At 44.0% G+C, this 16,828-nt stretch overlaps 2 protein-coding genes across 4 annotated transcripts in view; one reads left to right on the plus strand and one right to left on the minus strand.

The window, feature by feature from the left end:
* LOC110301941 (fas apoptotic inhibitory molecule 1) overlaps positions 1–5,961 on the plus strand; it is a 15,863-nt gene extending 9,902 nt beyond the window's left edge. For all 3 annotated transcript variants that reach the window (XM_029481149.1, XM_021172664.1, XM_029481150.1), the window contains 2 exons: positions 2,829–2,878; positions 5,498–5,961. In XM_029481149.1, coding sequence (XP_029337009.1) covers positions 2,829–2,878; positions 5,498–5,647 — 200 coding nt within the window. In that variant the 3' untranslated portion in view covers positions 5,648–5,961. The remainder of the gene's footprint in view (positions 1–2,828; positions 2,879–5,497) is intronic.
* Positions 5,962–10,765: 4,804 nt separating this feature from the next.
* The window catches only part of LOC110302465 (coxsackievirus and adenovirus receptor homolog), a 28,452-nt gene continuing 22,389 nt past the window's right edge, over positions 10,766–16,828 (minus strand). The window contains exons 6-8 of the mRNA XM_021173256.1: positions 14,932–15,101; positions 13,173–13,377; positions 10,766–11,038 (exon numbers count right to left, since the gene is read on the minus strand). Coding sequence (XP_021028915.1) covers positions 11,034–11,038; positions 13,173–13,377; positions 14,932–15,101 — 380 coding nt within the window. The 3' untranslated portion in view covers positions 10,766–11,033. The remainder of the gene's footprint in view (positions 11,039–13,172; positions 13,378–14,931; positions 15,102–16,828) is intronic.

A 16,828-nucleotide genomic window follows, 5' to 3' on the forward strand; every position in this document is an offset into this window, starting at 1 on the left:
CTCCCTGCTCCCTGCTCCCTGCTCCCTGCTCCCTGCTCCCTGCTCCCTGCTCCCTGCTCCCTGCTCCCTGCTCCCTGCTCCCTGCTCCCTGCTCCTTAGTGGCACAGCCATGCTTCCCCTGCCATTCTGGATTGCATCTCCTCAAGCAACAGCCAGAATAACCCTCTCCTCTCCTGTGTTGTTTCTGTCAGAGCAGGAGAGGGGAGAGTGACACAGACACAGCTTCATCTGCAGGAAGCGTGGGGAGAACTCTGAGCCTTTAACCACGCTGGTTGCTGGTTGCTCTTACTTTATCTCTTTCTGTGAAGGCCAGTCATTGTACTAGAACAGTAAATCCATGTTTGTGAATGTTGGTTGATCCAGTATATAGTCAAGGAATTTGGAAGATGTTTCTGTTAATAATCTATTACTCAAAATTACCCCATTTCCTTTTGCTCCATATTTGAACTGTATTTTTATGTACAGTTCTTATTTTTCCAGGCTTTCTTGTTGGCTTTCTCTTACTTACTTATTTACTTAACTTACTTTGGGTTTTCAAGAAAGGGCTTCTTCATGTAGCCATGTCTGTCCTGAAACTCACTCTATAAACTAGGCTGGCCTGGAGCTCACAAAGATCTGCCTGCCTCTGCCTTTTGAGTCCTGCAATTAAAGGCATGCGCCGCCGCCACCACACCCAGCCTGTCTTTCTCATTCTTGTGTAGAGTATGTGTGTATCATTTGCACATCCTTCCATTTTCTTATGTCAGCATTTTTCTCATAGTCTCCATCCCTTGAGTTCCATTTTATGCGTGTTGGTGTTTTTCCCACATGTATGTCTGTGCACCCCATGCCTGCCCTGCTGCAGAGTCAGAAGAGGTCACTGGATCCCCTTGAGGTGCAGACAGTTGTAAGCTACAATGTAATGCTGAGAATCAAACCCTAGTCTTCTAAGAGCAGCCAGTGCTTGCAACCACTGGGCTGTCCCTCCAGTCCCCCTTCTTCCCCTTTCAATCCTTGGGTTAGTTCCTCTCTGCTGGAGAGCAGGAGATCCAAGCCTTTTCCAGCCTGGCTGCCTAGGGTTTACTCTCATGGATGCTGCTGGCAGCTCCCAGTTTCATCTTGTTCCCTGAAATGCATCTTTAAGGGATTATTTCTGTGGTTGAGGAGATAAACATTTCTTGGCTTCTAAACTGAGCTGCTATTTTTCTTGAATATAGCGTAATCATTTCCCTCAGAATGTATGAAGGTTTTAGTCCCCAACTTTATTTCCATGTTGTATTCTTCACTGTTTTAAATGGGTTGTGTGCCTGTGTGACTCTCCCCCCTCCCCTTATTGAAGCTTTACTAATTGGCTTTATCCATCTTTCTGAATGTCACCATGATGTGGTCAGGGATGCAGTGACTCACTTCATCCCAACACTTACTAATGGGAATTTTAGTTGTGAGGGGTTTAGAGCAGTGGTTCTCAGCCCGTGGGTGGCAACCTCTTTGGGGGTTGCATATCATATATTTACATTACAGTTCATAACAGTAGTGTAAGTACAGTCATGAAGTAGCAACAAAATACTTCCTTCATTGGGTATCACTACAACATGAGGAACTACGCTGAGGGTTGCAGCATTAGGACGGCTGAGAACCCTGGGTTAGAGACCTCGTGCGTGTGAACATTCTGGCCTTCGTTTTTGGACAGCCTTGCAGTGTGGTTCTGGCTTGTTATTATATAACATTGCTTAGATATATCCATGATCTTTTCACTTGTGCAGATTTTGAAAATTTTGTATTCCAATATAATCTATTTTTATTTATGGCTCTGGATTAGCCATGCCCCTCATGGGCATGTCAGCAAATCCTTCTAGCTAATTTAGATAGTCTGAACACGTGTGCATTTCAGTAAATAGACTGACTGCCAGTTCTCACTACGACTGTCCCTGATCTTTGTTCTGGGTGTTCAGCCACACATTGTGATCCACTGGGTTTCCCTGCCTCTGACCATGTGTAAATCACATTCAGACAGCCTCTGGGGTGACCTGTTGCCTTCCCCCTGTCACATTTAGCCCTCCTCAGAGGCTTCCTGCAGTTTAAATGAGGTGGCCATCTGGCTCAGGATGTAGAGAGAAGGGAAGCTCCTTTGGCTTGTGTCCCACAGCAGGTAGCCTGCCAGGGTCACACCTTCTGCTGGACCCTCAGACATGACCCCTGGGCTTGACTTTGTCCTTGGATCCCAGTGCCCACAAAGGTCACTCTTTCTCTCTGCTTCCTCATCTGGTTCCTTGTCACCACAGTCTTCCAGCCTATTCTTAGGACTCCAGTGTTGACAGGCAGTGTTGGGGACTCCCCCTACTGTGAACTATGGTAGCAAGCTACTGTCTGAGGATGTACAGTGATCTTGTAGAGCCCGCACGTGTGATCTGTTTTTCCTTAGCATCTAGGAGTTTATGCCACCATCCAGTTAGCTCTGTCTATGTTGAGGCAGGAGTTATCTAGTCACTGGTGCTAAATCCCACTCCCAGTGAGCATCTGAACTTACTAAACCACGTTTTCTATGACTAAGGGCTTCCTCATTCCCTCATTGATTTGTAAACTCTTTTACAAAGATTATCCTTCAGAATTTTTTTGTTTAATCAAAATTTTTAATCACATTCTGATGGGACTATAACCTTCTTAAAAGATTTCAATAAATTTTTTTTGGTTTCATTTATGAGCAGAGTTTCTTCAAATTTTGAAAGTTCCAAAGACATTGAAAGTACGGAGTCTTAAAATGTAATTGTAGTTTATAGTGTACCCAATTTTACAAACGAAGTTAACCTGACATATAGAATTATAACTTGGAATTCATGTTGCTTTTACAGAGAAAGACACTATGGACGTATGGTGCAATGGTCAGAAAATGGAGACAGCGGTGAGTTGCCTTCCTCTATCCTGGTATGTGACAGTGACAGTGACAGTTCCTCACCCTGGAGCTTTTTAAAACGTAATATAGAGGCAAGGATATATGGGTAAGGAGGGTGAGAGCTATAGAGAACGCTCAGTCATATAAACTGCAGGCAAGTGCAAGGGCCTGAGTTAGGATTCCCAGCTAGGCATGACCCCGCCTCCCCTCCATACCCTCTTCACCCCACCCACCACACACACGCGTACACACACACACACACACATGTACACACACACACCAAACACCACGCATACACACACCACACACACCACACACACCACACACACACACACACACACACACACAGCTGGAGCAATGACTCCGTGGTTAACAGCACTTGTTGCTCTTGCAGAGGGCAGATTCAATTCCCAGCACCCACATGGTGGCTTACAAACATCCGTGGCTCTGGTTCCAGGTGATCAGCGCCCTTTTCTCACCTCTATGGCACCAGGCACACATATGGTATATAGAGATACATGCAGGCAAAGCATGCAGACATATAAAATTTAAAAGTTAAAAAGAAGAAAAATTCATTTTATGTGTTTGAGGCAAGGTTCCTCTGTGTAGCCCTGGCTGTCCTGGGACTTGCTTTGTAGACCAGACTGAACTCACAGAGATTCCCCTGCCTCTGCCTCCTAAGTGCTGGAATGGAAGGTGTGCACCACCATGCCCGCTTCTCAAATAATTTCTTTAAAAATGAAATAGAATTTTAAGACAGTAAATGAAAGCTAGGGCTGTAGCTCACTAGCAGCACACTCACCCACGGGTGAGGCCCTCAACTTCATCCCCAGCACCGAAAAACTGGCAGTAAAAAGGTGGGTTTCTGAAATCATTGCGGATGTCATTCGTACAGAGTAATGGGTTTCAGTTATAAGTGCACGCAGCTTTAGGAAGTAGGGTAAAGATAATGTTCGTCTATGATGGGCTTGTTATTAGTGACTGGCAGGAAGCCAGCATGAAGCCAGGCCTCTGTAACCCCACTGCCTGCTTGTAGCTACAGCAGTTGGGCAGCGTGGGCAGCTTCCCTACCTCAGCCTGCCCCCATCTGTGCACATGTGCAGGCTGCCCACCCCTCCTGTGCAACCCGGATTTTCACCCCAGTGTCATCACTAACGTGTGTGAAGCTGCTAAGAAGCAGGGATCGTGTTAGCAACCCTTGCTGGGCTATCCAAAGGCTTCTGCCAAGGCTCAGGACAAAGTACCCCAGGACATGCCACACACATTACACATCCCCTAAAGACCATCTGCTGGAGCAGCTCAGAGCCCAGAAAGCACTTCCTCTGCCTCCCATGTGCTTGCTGTTGCTCAGAGAGCGTGGGCTCCTGGCTAGCTCACTCTGTCCATCTCTCTGATGCTCAGATGTGCTGTCAGGACCCAGAGACTCATGCGCTAAGCAAGGCCTCGAGCACTGAGTCAGGTCCAGCCCATGAAGACAAGGCTGAAGTCTGAGTGTGCTTCCCTTGCTTTCTGGCACAATTCATCTCTGTCCTCAAAGCCCCTGCTTTTTAAGCTCCAGTTCTATTCCATAGAAATAGAATATGAACCGTAAGTATGAAACTTAGATGTAATTTCACCTTTCCTAGAAACAGCACTAAAGGGAAGGGGAAGGTGGGTTAATTTTAATGCTTAATTTAAATCAGTATATCAAGAGTGTCTTAAGAGGGGCTGGAGAGATGGCTCAGTGGTTAAGAGCACTGACTGCTCTTCCGAAGGTCCTGAGTTCAAATCCCAGCAACCACATGGTGGCTTACAATCATCCGAAATAAGATCTGACACCCTCTTCTGGAGTGTCTGAAGACAGCTACAGTGTACTTACATATAATTAATAAATAAATCTTAAAAAAAAAAAGAGTGTCATAAGGACTCATGATGGTATATGCCTTACTTTAATCCCAGCGCTCAGGAGGCAGAGACAGGCAAATCTCTGTAAATTCAAGGCCAACCTTGTGAGAACTGGGTAGTTCCTGGTCAATTCCAGGACAGTTAATACAGAGTCGTCACACTGGGTACCCATTAACCTTCAACCTGGAGGGAACTGGTTTTCTAGTGGGAACCCTTCTGTCTTTTGCATGATGGCACTTCAGCAAGTTATTAAATATGTTGCTCTTCAATTTCTGTGTCTATAAAATGAGTATAATAAAGATACTTCCGGCAGCTGCTGTAAAGACAGTTGCAATGTTGAGAATAACTGAGGAATGTGTATTGATGTGTTACTGTTTTTAGTTTTACAAACATCGTCTATACTGAGGACACAGAACTTTCTTCTCCTGAAACTTAAGATCCCTCACTGACACCCATGGTTTGTTGTAAGTGAGGGACTCTAAACGTAATCTCTAGGCTCTAATTTCGCAGTGTTTGATGTTATGACCCGTAACTTGATGTACATAGGTATTTTGGCTGTGTGTATATCTGTATATGGGTGTCAGATCCCCTGGAACTGGAGTTACAGACAGTTGTGAGCTGCCAAGTGGGTCCTCTGGAATAGCAGAGCCATCTTTCCAACCCCATGACTGGTTCTTTAAGATGACGTCACTGCTCAGACAAAGAGCTTTCTGCACCCTGACACTTTCTCCTTCGCTGTCCTAGGGCGAGTTTGTAGATGACGGGACTGAGACGCACTTCAGCGTTGGGAACCATGGCTGTTACATAAAAGCCGTGAGCAGTGGAAAGAGGAAAGAAGGGATTATCCATACCCTCATTGTGGATAACAGGGAAATCCCAGAGCTCACTCAGTGACACCTTCTTACTGAGTTCTGAGCTGAGGAGGTGACCTCGGGACTCGCCGATGGCTGTGGTAATTAAATGGGTTCAATATGTACATATTGGTAGATTTAGTCTGCAATGTTTTTATTTTTATCTTTTGTTACTTGAAACTGTAATATTCCAATGGTCAAGAAAAAACATGGACTCATAAAAATTTATTTTTAACTAATATAAAGTGTTTCTAATTCAAATGGAAAATAAAATGTGGACCAAACCACTAACATCTCACAACAGAAACCTTGACTGTAGTTAACACTGTAGAATAAAATGGTGCTGCTGGCCCTGCACAGCAGTGGGTTTGCTTTCGTGTGTTTCGCGCCTGTGCAGCTAGGTTAGCCTGTCATTTGAAGCAATTGATGTAATCAGAGAAAACAAGAAGCAGTTTTCTGCCTGAAGGCATGAAAAAAATTCAGTGATGTCATAGAAGAATTAATGTAAGTGCTGAAGAGATGGCTCAGCAGATAGGAGTGCATGCTGTTCTTGCAAAGGACCTGGGTTCAATTCCCAGTATTCACGTGGCAGCTCACACTAGCTATAATTCTAGCCCTAGGGGACTGAACCCCCTGTTTTGACCTCCATGGATATCATACATGCATGTGGTACACATACATACATTAGGACAAAAGAATCATACACATAAAATGAAAATAAATCACTCACACCTTTAATCCCAGCACTTGGGAGACAGAGGCAGGTGGATCTCTGAGTTTGAAGTCAGCATGGTTTACAGAGTGAGTTCCAGGACAGCCAGGGCTACAGAGAAACCCTGTCTTGAGAAAAAAAGAGGGAAAAAAATGAATTTTATATAAATTCATAGACAGGAAAGAAATACCCTTTATATATGTATATAGTCTTAGAAATCCTTTTATAATGCCCACATTAGGAGAAAATTAATAACCAAAAGTGGCAAAAAGATAAAAAAAGGAACCTCAGGGCTATGATAATGTTCTTGTCTTCATCTGAATGCTGGTTACAAGGACAACTTATAAACATTAATATACCTGTACACTGTTTACTTTTCTATAACATATGCTCTGCACAAATCTGAAAATAGTAATTTTATAATTGGTTTAGGGATGTAGCTCAGTGGTAGAAGGCTTGCCTAGAGTGAGTGAGGCCATGTTTGAACCCAGCACTGCCCCTGTGTGCACACACACAGACACACACAGTGACTGAAGCATATACAAGCCTACTCAACGCATTCTTTAAAAGCACCCTCACTCTCTCTTCTCTTAGCAGTCTGTCACTTAGGAATGAAACCATGAGCAATGGCTCAATGGTAAGAGAACTAGCCAGCCTTGAGCTGAAATTGTGGCCTAAAATAAATCTGTCTTTTAAATTGTTTCCCTTGGGTATTTTGTCATAGTGATGGTTGTGATTACAGGGGGAGAAGTAAAACAGATCCATATAGAGAGAACCTCTTAGAAACGTCCCCTGTCAATAAAAAAGCCAATAGCCGATGAGCTGAGATGCGAAGGAGTGAGCAGGCTGGGACTGGGACTGAAGGAGAGGTAACAAACTACACTGTAGGTAGAGAATAGTTTAAATGGGTTAAATAGCTGGTCAGGGAATGTGGCCTAGGCACTTATTCATAAATAAAAAGCCTCAGAGTCGCCATTCCAGGAGCAGAGATTGGGAAAGGAAAACTTGGAATTAAAAATAATTTTTTTTATAGATCCAAGAGTGAGAGGGTAGAAAATCCCTCTATGGTACCCTAAAACCATAGGGCAGGAGTCTATTGGCAAACCAAGGGGCTGAAGACAGGAAAGTCTAGAGGAAGGGCAAGAAGGTTTAAAACAGGAAGCATTTGGTGTCATACTACTCCTGAGGGCGAAAGCTTGAGAACTGGTGTGCATGGCTGTAGACAGCTCTTTCTTCTGGGCCTGACATCATCACCACCTTGGAGTGACCTTAACCCTTGACAGTCATGGCGCCAAAATCAACCACTTTGGCAGGTAGTGAGGTGTGTGGTAAAACAATGGGCCTTGTGGCTGCTTCCTCTTGGAAGGAGGGGAAGAGTCACAGACCTTCCATGAGATCGTAGTTGATACTTCCTCTGTTTTAATATAAGAGGTAAAATAATTGACTGGGATGGGACTTGTCAGAGGTACAGCTGCCTGGGAGTCACCCATGATCTTGTGAGAAACCAGTAAGTCTCGTTGTTTTCCAAGCTAGATCTGACAGGATCTTTCTTTGCTTTATGGACTTCCTCCCTATTTGGGGTGTGTAGATGTTTATTTTTATAAAACACGAGACACCAGTTGCTCTGGCAACCTGGGGGAGGGTGGTGAGGAAATGGAGAACAGCCCCAGTGAGATGGGCCTGTACTACAGCGAGTGAGGAATTGGTGGGGCATGAGTAAAGATGAACAAAGTAAGTGACCATTGGAAGGCACCTGAAAGCCATGGGCAAGGCTCCATTGGCAAACCAAGGGGCTGGAAACAGGGAAGTCTAGAGGGGAGAACTAGGCATTTGGAAGCCTGGGTGCAGGAGAAGATGGAAGTCCAGAGATGATACTCCATGTGCACATAAACACTGAGTGGCCCCAAGACTGAACCTCAAGCACCAATCAGTCCACAACATGACAGATTAGGATAACAGCAAACCAATACAAGTGCCCATTCATCAAGGGTGGAACAGATGCCCATAGCAAGAAATACAGCCAATGACCAAACTCCAGATACAGATCCTACCACAAAAAACTACATGAATGACCAGGATAAAACATCTCCCAAAGTGAGCATTCTCATAGTTGTATTCCCTGAGAAAAGCAACTTAACAAACAATAACAAAAAGTTATTTTAAAATAGCAACTCTAAGGATGTCAAAGGAACTTGAAGAGGATATAAATAAATGCCAAAATGAAGACTGAAAACACAGTTGAATGAAACAAGGGGGAAATTTCAACATATGAAAATAGAATTTAAAAAAAAGTCTGAAGAAAAGCCAGACTAAAATAAAACTCAAAATTAAAAATTCAGTAAGCCAAATAAAAAGTGCAATTGAAAGTCTCACACATGGAATGAATCAAGTAAAAGAAGATCAAAGCTTTAAAAAAAAAAAAGGTATTGAATAACCTAGCCAAAGAAAATATTAAATCCATCCCCCCACCAAAAAAAAAAAAAAAAACAAAAAACAAAACCATAAACAGAACACACAGGAACTCTGAGACACTGTAAAAGGGAAAAACCTATGACCCACAGAAACCCAAGTAAAAGGTACAGACAGTATTTTCAAAAACTAATAGAAAAAAAAAATCCCCATATCTAAGGAAAAAGATGGCTATCAAGGTGCAAGAGAATATATATCAAATTAGACAGGCCCAAAAGGAAGAAAAACTCCCCATCCCTTAATAAAACACTGAATGTATAGAATAAGCAACAACAATAGATATCAAAAGTTTCAACAGAGAAACAGGTCACTCACCTATAAAAGCAAGCGAAGACTTTAAAAACCAAAAGGGCTTGGACTGATTATCTGAGATTTCTGAATGACCACAGATACCAGCCCAAACTACTATACCCAGCCAAACTATCAGTTGCAATATAAGGAGAAAGAAAAAAAAAAATCTGTGATAAAAGCAGATTAGAGAAATGTATGACCACTAAGCCAGCTCTAAAGAGGATACTGGGACTAACACTTCAATCTAAAAAGGATGGAAACAAGCAAGAGAACATGGGAATATATAAGCAATGTTAGAATAATCAAAAGAGATTTAAGAAAATCTAACAAAATAAGAGGAGTTAATACAGTAACTTAATATTTACCATCACAATTAAAACAATAAAGAGACCCAGACTAGCAGATTGGATTGGAAAGCAAGAACCATCCTTTTGCTGCCTCCAAGAAACATACCTTACCTTAGGCAAAGGGATGGAAAATGATTCTTTAAGCAAACGGAACTAAGAAACGAACCCACTAAGAATCCCTGGCATCTGCAGCAGGAACCCTGTAGTCTTTTATTTCAGACTTTCTGTCTCTACTACTGAGAAGAATTTTCTGGAGCTTGAGCCACCAAGCTGTAGGAAAACAGTTGTTTATCCTAAGTGAGTGACATACAGCAAGATCTGACTCATTAACTCCTTGTGCGGGCGTGTGTGTGTGTGTGTGTGTGTGTGTGTGTGTGTGTGTGTAAGCCAGGGCCCCCTTGGAGGCCAGAAAAGAACACTGAATCCCCTATAGCTGGCACTGCAGGCAGTTGTGAACTATCTGAACCCTAGCCTGGTGAAAGACCAGCCAATCTGTTCAGTTGAGAGACCCTGATTCAATAAAATAAAGAGGAAAATAATTGAAGAATCTCAACTTTGTGTCTCCACAACATATGTGTACACATACATGCACATGCACCACCCTCAACACAAATAGGTACTTTCAGCCAGTCGTTGCTACTTTGTGGATTCTTCTTCTTCCCACCCTTGATCCCCTTTGGTTTTACCCCCATCACTAAATAGGGGAGAGAGAAGGAAAAAGGAGAGAGGGAGAGGGAGAATAGATGGAGATCTTTGAATCTCTTCTTGGTTCTCCTTGAGCATGACTACTAACTAACCGCATCCAACCTCCCTGAATGACCAAAGACCACCAACTGACCTATCAGGTCACAGACATTTATATACCTTCTGAAAAATCCCCAGGATTCCAAACATCACACAATCACAGAAACTATCTGCACCTGACTAACCCATGCCTCTGCTAGAGCATGAGGCAGATCACAGTCAGCTGCTGCGAAGCGCCCCCACATCCCCACACCTGAGATTGAAACGAAACCGTGTTTGTACTATTCCTGTGGCTTTTAGAGAAACCAAACTTCCAGAATATTCACTATATATACTCACACTAATAAATTAGAATATACACATTAGCACAAAACCGTCAGCACCCAGGGGAAGGAGTTGCAGGCGCTGAATTTGCAAGAACGGGACTCAGGAGAGCCACTGCTGTGCTAAACTCCGAATAGGACAAAGAGTGAGCACACTGCAGTTGTTTTCTTTGGCTCTGCAGTGCACCTCTCATCCAGAGAGCATGGAAATGGAGTCAAAGCAATATTGTTTGAAGGACTTAGTTTTGTCTTTTTTTTTCTAAGACTCAAAATTCAAATCATACTTGCTTTATCAATTGATATCCAGAAAAATTACATCTCCAAGATAATTGCCCCGGGTTCCTTAACCCCTTGAATACAGGGGGAACTGAAGAAAGAGAAAAAGGAAACAAAATTATGAAACACCAGTTTATTCTCACTAAGGACTTCTTTTTAGGTTGATGACGTGCGGGAGCACAAGGCACATTTCATTGAAGATACAGGATCAAGGAGTCAGCAGAACTTAATTAAAAGTTCAATTGATGTAACCTCTGGAGCAGATTATCAGCCTGAAAAAAAAAAAAAGGCATCTGCTTAGGAAAAGCAACTGTGTATAATAGTGCAAATTTTACATATGCTAATGAAAATTAGAAATATATTTTAAAGCCTCAACAATGCAAATCACTTACAAATACAAACACGTAATCCAAACATTTAGGAGGAAAGGTAGAGGGAGCCTAAGTTCAAGATCAGTGAGGGCCACAAAATGAGACCCTTAAAAATACATCAATAGCACAGTTAAGAGCGTATAGTACCCTTGGGGCTTGAGAGATCTCTCAGTGATTAAAAGCACTTATTACCCCAGAGAGGACCCAGGTTTGAGTCCCAGTGTCCATATGAAGGCTCAACCTTAATGCTAGTTTTAGAGGGCTTGGCACCCTCTCCTGACCTCTGAGAGTATCTGACATGCCTGTGGTGCAGACACACATACATGCAGGGAAACACACAAAACAAATCTTGAAATAATTTAAAGAATGTACACTGTCCTTTTTAGAAAATACAAACGGGACCGCTGAGATGGCTCAGTGGATAAAGCATTTGTTGGCCATCAATACACCCTGAATTTGATCCCTGGGACACAAATGGAAGGAGAAAACAACTATATGTTCTTTTATGACCTCCAGCATATGTCATGGTACTTGAGCACACACAACTGTAATAAGAATGCATGCACACATATTTGCATAAGTAAACACATGAAGTAGAAGCGGATAAGAGAAATGGCACTACATATACTGAGGAGTGCCAAGACGTGCTTGGAGCGGTGAGACTGAGAACTATGGTCGCTCATTCTGCTCACTTATTCCACACTGTAGGAGACATTTTTTACCTGGCAGCACTCAGGCCAGACAGAGTGCCTTTGACTAGAGTCTGCACTCGTGCCTGTGACCAGCACAGTGTGCTTTCTCCTACCTAGCTCTGTGCCGACACTCCTGCTCTGGAGGCGTACAGCATTCAGAAAACTCTTGAGTTCCACATGGAACTCTTCTTCACCTCCCCCCTTGGTGAATCCATAAAATAAGCTTCATCAAAAAAGGAACAGGGAACATTGGCCTGTGTGTGTGAGAGGTGCCATAGTAGGCCTGCGGATGTGGGAGCAGCCCCTGATGGTCTACATCTAGGGTTGTACCAATCAGAAATTTCTACTAAACACGTGTCCTCAGCAATCTTCCAAAGCATGAAACCCTAGGTCTCAAAAAAGGGATCTTAAAACTGACATAACAGAGCACTTGTCACCGTCCACCTGCATCCAGTTTGCTATGGGAAGAAGGTCCAGTGTACTGCAAGCTATCACCTTTCCGATTTCTGAACTTGAAGGTATTCAGATTGGGCACCGGTCCACAAAGAGGAAACTTTGCAGCCTGACAATCATAAGGAGTCCTATTGTCCTCCTGGCCATCAGCAAGAGCTGTGCACTTCCCAGCCCATCTCATCCCCAATTTTAAGAATGAAAACAGCGACACAAGGGCTGTAACATCACTGCCTGATACCCACAGGCTTCTCCGATCCATCGATTTTCTTCCTCTGTTCCAGCCCCAGTATTCTAAACACCCAGCTCTTCACCACAGAAACCACAATTGTCTTGATCCATGAAAACACAAGCTCAGAGTGCTCCCTCACATCTCCGAAGGGATGACTCCGACAGGTATGGCCATGGTGAAAGCTTTTTATACTCTCTGTTTCAATACACACAGAGTAGACTGGGGCGATGAAATTGATTTAATTCTCAGGGCAAAGTCAGAAGACAAGGACGACAGCCACAGTGCACGGTGCAGCTCGGGGTTCTTCCTCACACAATAAAATTTCATTTATATTGAAAATCATCACGAACTTTGCAAAGAAGTTAGTCACTTCCTATTTTTCTGTGATCTAAATACATGTGATAGCTTTACATTTTAATCTATGTGAGGACATTAGAAATACTTCAGAAAGTGACATTATAATTCTAGGGCTGTGGGTGGGGCTCAGGGACAGAGCTAGCAAGCATGAGGTCCAGGTTTTACTCCTAGCACAGTGAAAATGAACAGATCCCATTATTACTGTAAAATACCGTTTGTTTTATGTAAGTTCTGTGACTTCAGCACTGTGACATTTCACCCTGTTACTGAGAAGGCGCACTCTCTACCCACTACAGTAACTTACCAACAACTGTCAGCTGAATGGTCCCCTTGGCAGTACCAAAGGCATGGGACACTTCACACTGATAGGTGCCAGCATCAGAGAGCTGAACATCAGTTATATGTATAGATGCCTCACCAGACCTGATGTCATTACTTGTAAATTGCACACGTCCTTTCATATCTTGATAGAAGTTGTCGTAAATCTTGTCTGCTAAATATACAATAAACTAAAATTTTAAAAAAAAGCAGAAAAAAAAACCATAAACAAACATGGGCTGAAGAAGTGGCTCTGTGATTAGAAGCATATAGCTCTCATCAGGGGACCCAAGATCAGGTTGCAACACCCACAAAGCAATTCACAACGTAACTTTCAGATCCATGGGATTTAATATCCCCTCTGACCTCCACAGACACTAGACACGCATGCAGTGCAAAAGACTCAAATGTAATAAAAAAATAAATCTAAAAAAAAAAAAAACTTTCAGTAATGCTATGCATATACCATGGTACCATAATTTTTTTTTAAAAAAGAAATAGCAATGAAAGAGAAAGTAAAGAGAGCTGGTGAGCTGGCTCAGATGACAAAGACCCGAGTTAGGACCCTGAGAGCCAATGGAAGAGGCAGCCATGATTTCACGGACATGAAGCCCACCACTAGAATAAGGGGTTGGAGGGCAGGCAACCCCAGGCACTTGCTGGCCACTCAGTCTAGCCATCAGTGAGTCCCAATTTCAGTGAGAGACCATATCTCAAAACACGTGATGGAGAGAGAGCGGGTGACACCTAACCTCATCCTCCAGATTCCACAGATAAAGGCATGCCCACACACATACGCATACACACACATCTGCTCCACGCATACTTCATTATATACAGAGGGAGGGAGGGAGGGAGGGACGGAGGGATGGAGGGACGGAGGGACAGAGGGACGGAGGGACGGAGGGAGATGCTATACAGAAACCCACACTTATAAAGACATAGAACGATGAGCTAGAACTGGGTCCACGTAGACCTGGGATGCAGTCCCTGTACCCCCTATTATTATTACTATTTTAAAGCTTTGTTGTTTTTATTATTGTTTTAAATCATATTTAGTTAGGCTGGCTCAGGTGTGGTGGCGTTCACCTATAACCCCAGCACTCGGCAGCCAGCTGGGAAGAGTACGGGGCCACCCAGAGTCGGAGTGACAGACAGTTAAGAGAAGCCATACCACTGGGTCCTCTGGGAAAGCAGCCCCGTGCTCTTAAGTGCTGAGCCAAACCTTTGGCCTCCATACTCCCATTATGAATGGACAGCCAGGTTTCAGTGTGATTAAATAACTTCTAACATAATTAAATACCATAGTCCCATACTAGAGATGGGGTCGGTGAGACTGGACAGGTTCACACACGTGTTCATTCACGGATGTTCCTGTGTCGCAGCTGCCTCAGAGGGTTTAGTAATAAATCAAGTAAGAACAAGAACAGTCACTAGGGAGGCTGAAGCTTGACGTGACAAATATACAGGACCTAGAACCCACACTCCACACACACACCCTTGTTGCCCAGCCTGCTCAGCACACCCCTCTTGTTCCTTGTCTCCTGTTACACAGGTTCAAGACCTCATTTTCTAAATGTCCACAGCATCCTCTTGTCCTCTGAAACCTTCCAGACATCTGAAGATTCTTCCTCTTCTCAAGTCACGGGTCATTCTGTCCATGTCCACAGGCCTGGGCAGTGGGGCTTTCAGGCTGCAATGCCACACCTGCCTAGTGAGAGTGAGCAGGCACAAGGCATACTCACCATGCGGTTCACCACCTCATTTTGAGGTCCAGTAAGCTGCATCCAGTCAATGAACAGTGGTCCATGGTCCTCAGGGCTAAGGGTGAACGTGCAAGGCAGATGGACAGTTTCCCCTCGGGCTTTCTGAATTGTCTGCTCCGGAGTAGTGATGCTCACACTCCCAATGTGATCTGGAGAGAGAGAGAGAGAGAGAGAGAGAGAGAGAGAGAGAGAGAGAGAGAGAGAGAGAGAGAGAGGTGTGTGTGTGTGTGTGTGTGTGTGTGTGTGTGTGTGTGTGTGCATGGCACTGAGTATCTATCTGTTGTCACTCACTGGCTGGCTCCAGGCTGAAGTCACTCAGGAGACAGGATGGGGAGATGTGAGTGAGANCTGGACCTAGAAGGATGCAGATCCCACCCAGGGATGCCCAGGTTAGTTTGTGGCTTCATGAAGTGCAGTGACTATGGGAATTTCCTCATCCTAAGTGATCACCTTAGAGTGCCACCACCCTCCTGGCATTCTGCAGACATGAGCTTCCACCAGGAGGTTCTTGCTCTTTCTAGCAGGCACAGACAAGTGGACTTAGCTAGAGCTCTGGGAATGTTGTCAGCATATGCAAGGCCATCCTGACTCATGCTAGCCAGAGGGCCACAGGCTCCTTGCACTGGACAACGAGGCTAGAAGCAGGTATAGATCCCTGAGATTGGAGTCACAGATAACTGAGCAGCCATGTGGGTGCTGGAAATCAAACTCTGGTCCTCTGGTAGAATAGCAGACAGTAGCAGATCTGGAAAGGGTAGGCAGAAACTGTAGTCCTTGGTACAAGCTCCACAAGAGAAAACAAGGTTTCTCTCCTTTTACAACTTATTCCTCTCCTGAACACTGCATACCCCAATACTGAACAAGGAAAGGTAATATGAGAATGAAGGGGGTGGGGTAGGTAACAAACTACTTCTGGTGCACACTTCTCAGTACAGAACCAAAGGTCACATAAAATACAAGCTTCTTGTCCCCTACCCCCAATTGCTAATGTCATTATAAGAACTCCAGTCAGAACAACCTACAAGGTCTTCCAGACAAAGTGTTCTAAAGAGTGGGTATAGCTCTGTGCAAACAACTAAAAAAGAGGACATGCTTGCCGAAAAACTGCATACGGTCAAGCCAGCCAGAATCTCAGGATGGATGGATGGGCTGGGGACTTAGAAGTTTGCATGTTTGAGGAGATGTTGGAATTCATGGCTTCTCATGGGAGAGAGATTGTTTTCCTCAGGGACAGAGGCCATGAGAGGCTGCCCTACTCCAGTAGATGAGCCTCAACCCACACCCAGAAGGCACCACTGAGAGGGGAGACAGGGGGACAAAGAGAGGGAGAAGGAAAGGGAAAGGGAACTGGGGGTACATTTGATAAAACTACATTATATACATTTGTAAAATTCTTGAATAAAGATCCCCTCACTTCATTTTAATTTTTTTGTGTGAATTTTAAGTTTGTCATGGTGCCGCATGCCTTTAACCCCAGCACTTGAGAGGCAAGTGCTGCCATATCTCTGTGAATTTGAGGCTGTCATGGTCTACTCAGAAAGATCCAGGCCCTCCAAAAATGCAAAGTGGGACCCTGTCTTAAAAACAAGTGGCTGGAATGATGGCTCAGAGTTTAAGGGCACTGGCCGCTCTTCTGGAGGTCCCTGGTTCCATTCCCAGCACCCATGTGGCAGCTTACAACCATCTGTAATTTCAGTTCCAGGGGATCCGTCACCCTCTTCTGGCTTCCAGATATACATACATGCAGACAAACACTCATATGCATAAAATAAGATGGGAAAAATGAGAACAGAAACAAGCTGAAGCAGCAACAATGTTACCTCTTTTCTTTTGACAAAAAAAAAAAAAAAGAGTCCACTTGGTTTTACACAGTTTG

This window comes from Mus caroli, chromosome 9 (genome assembly GCF_900094665.2).
Source record: "Mus caroli chromosome 9, CAROLI_EIJ_v1.1, whole genome shotgun sequence".
In the NCBI taxonomy this organism is placed as follows: domain Eukaryota; kingdom Metazoa; phylum Chordata; class Mammalia; order Rodentia; family Muridae; genus Mus; species Mus caroli.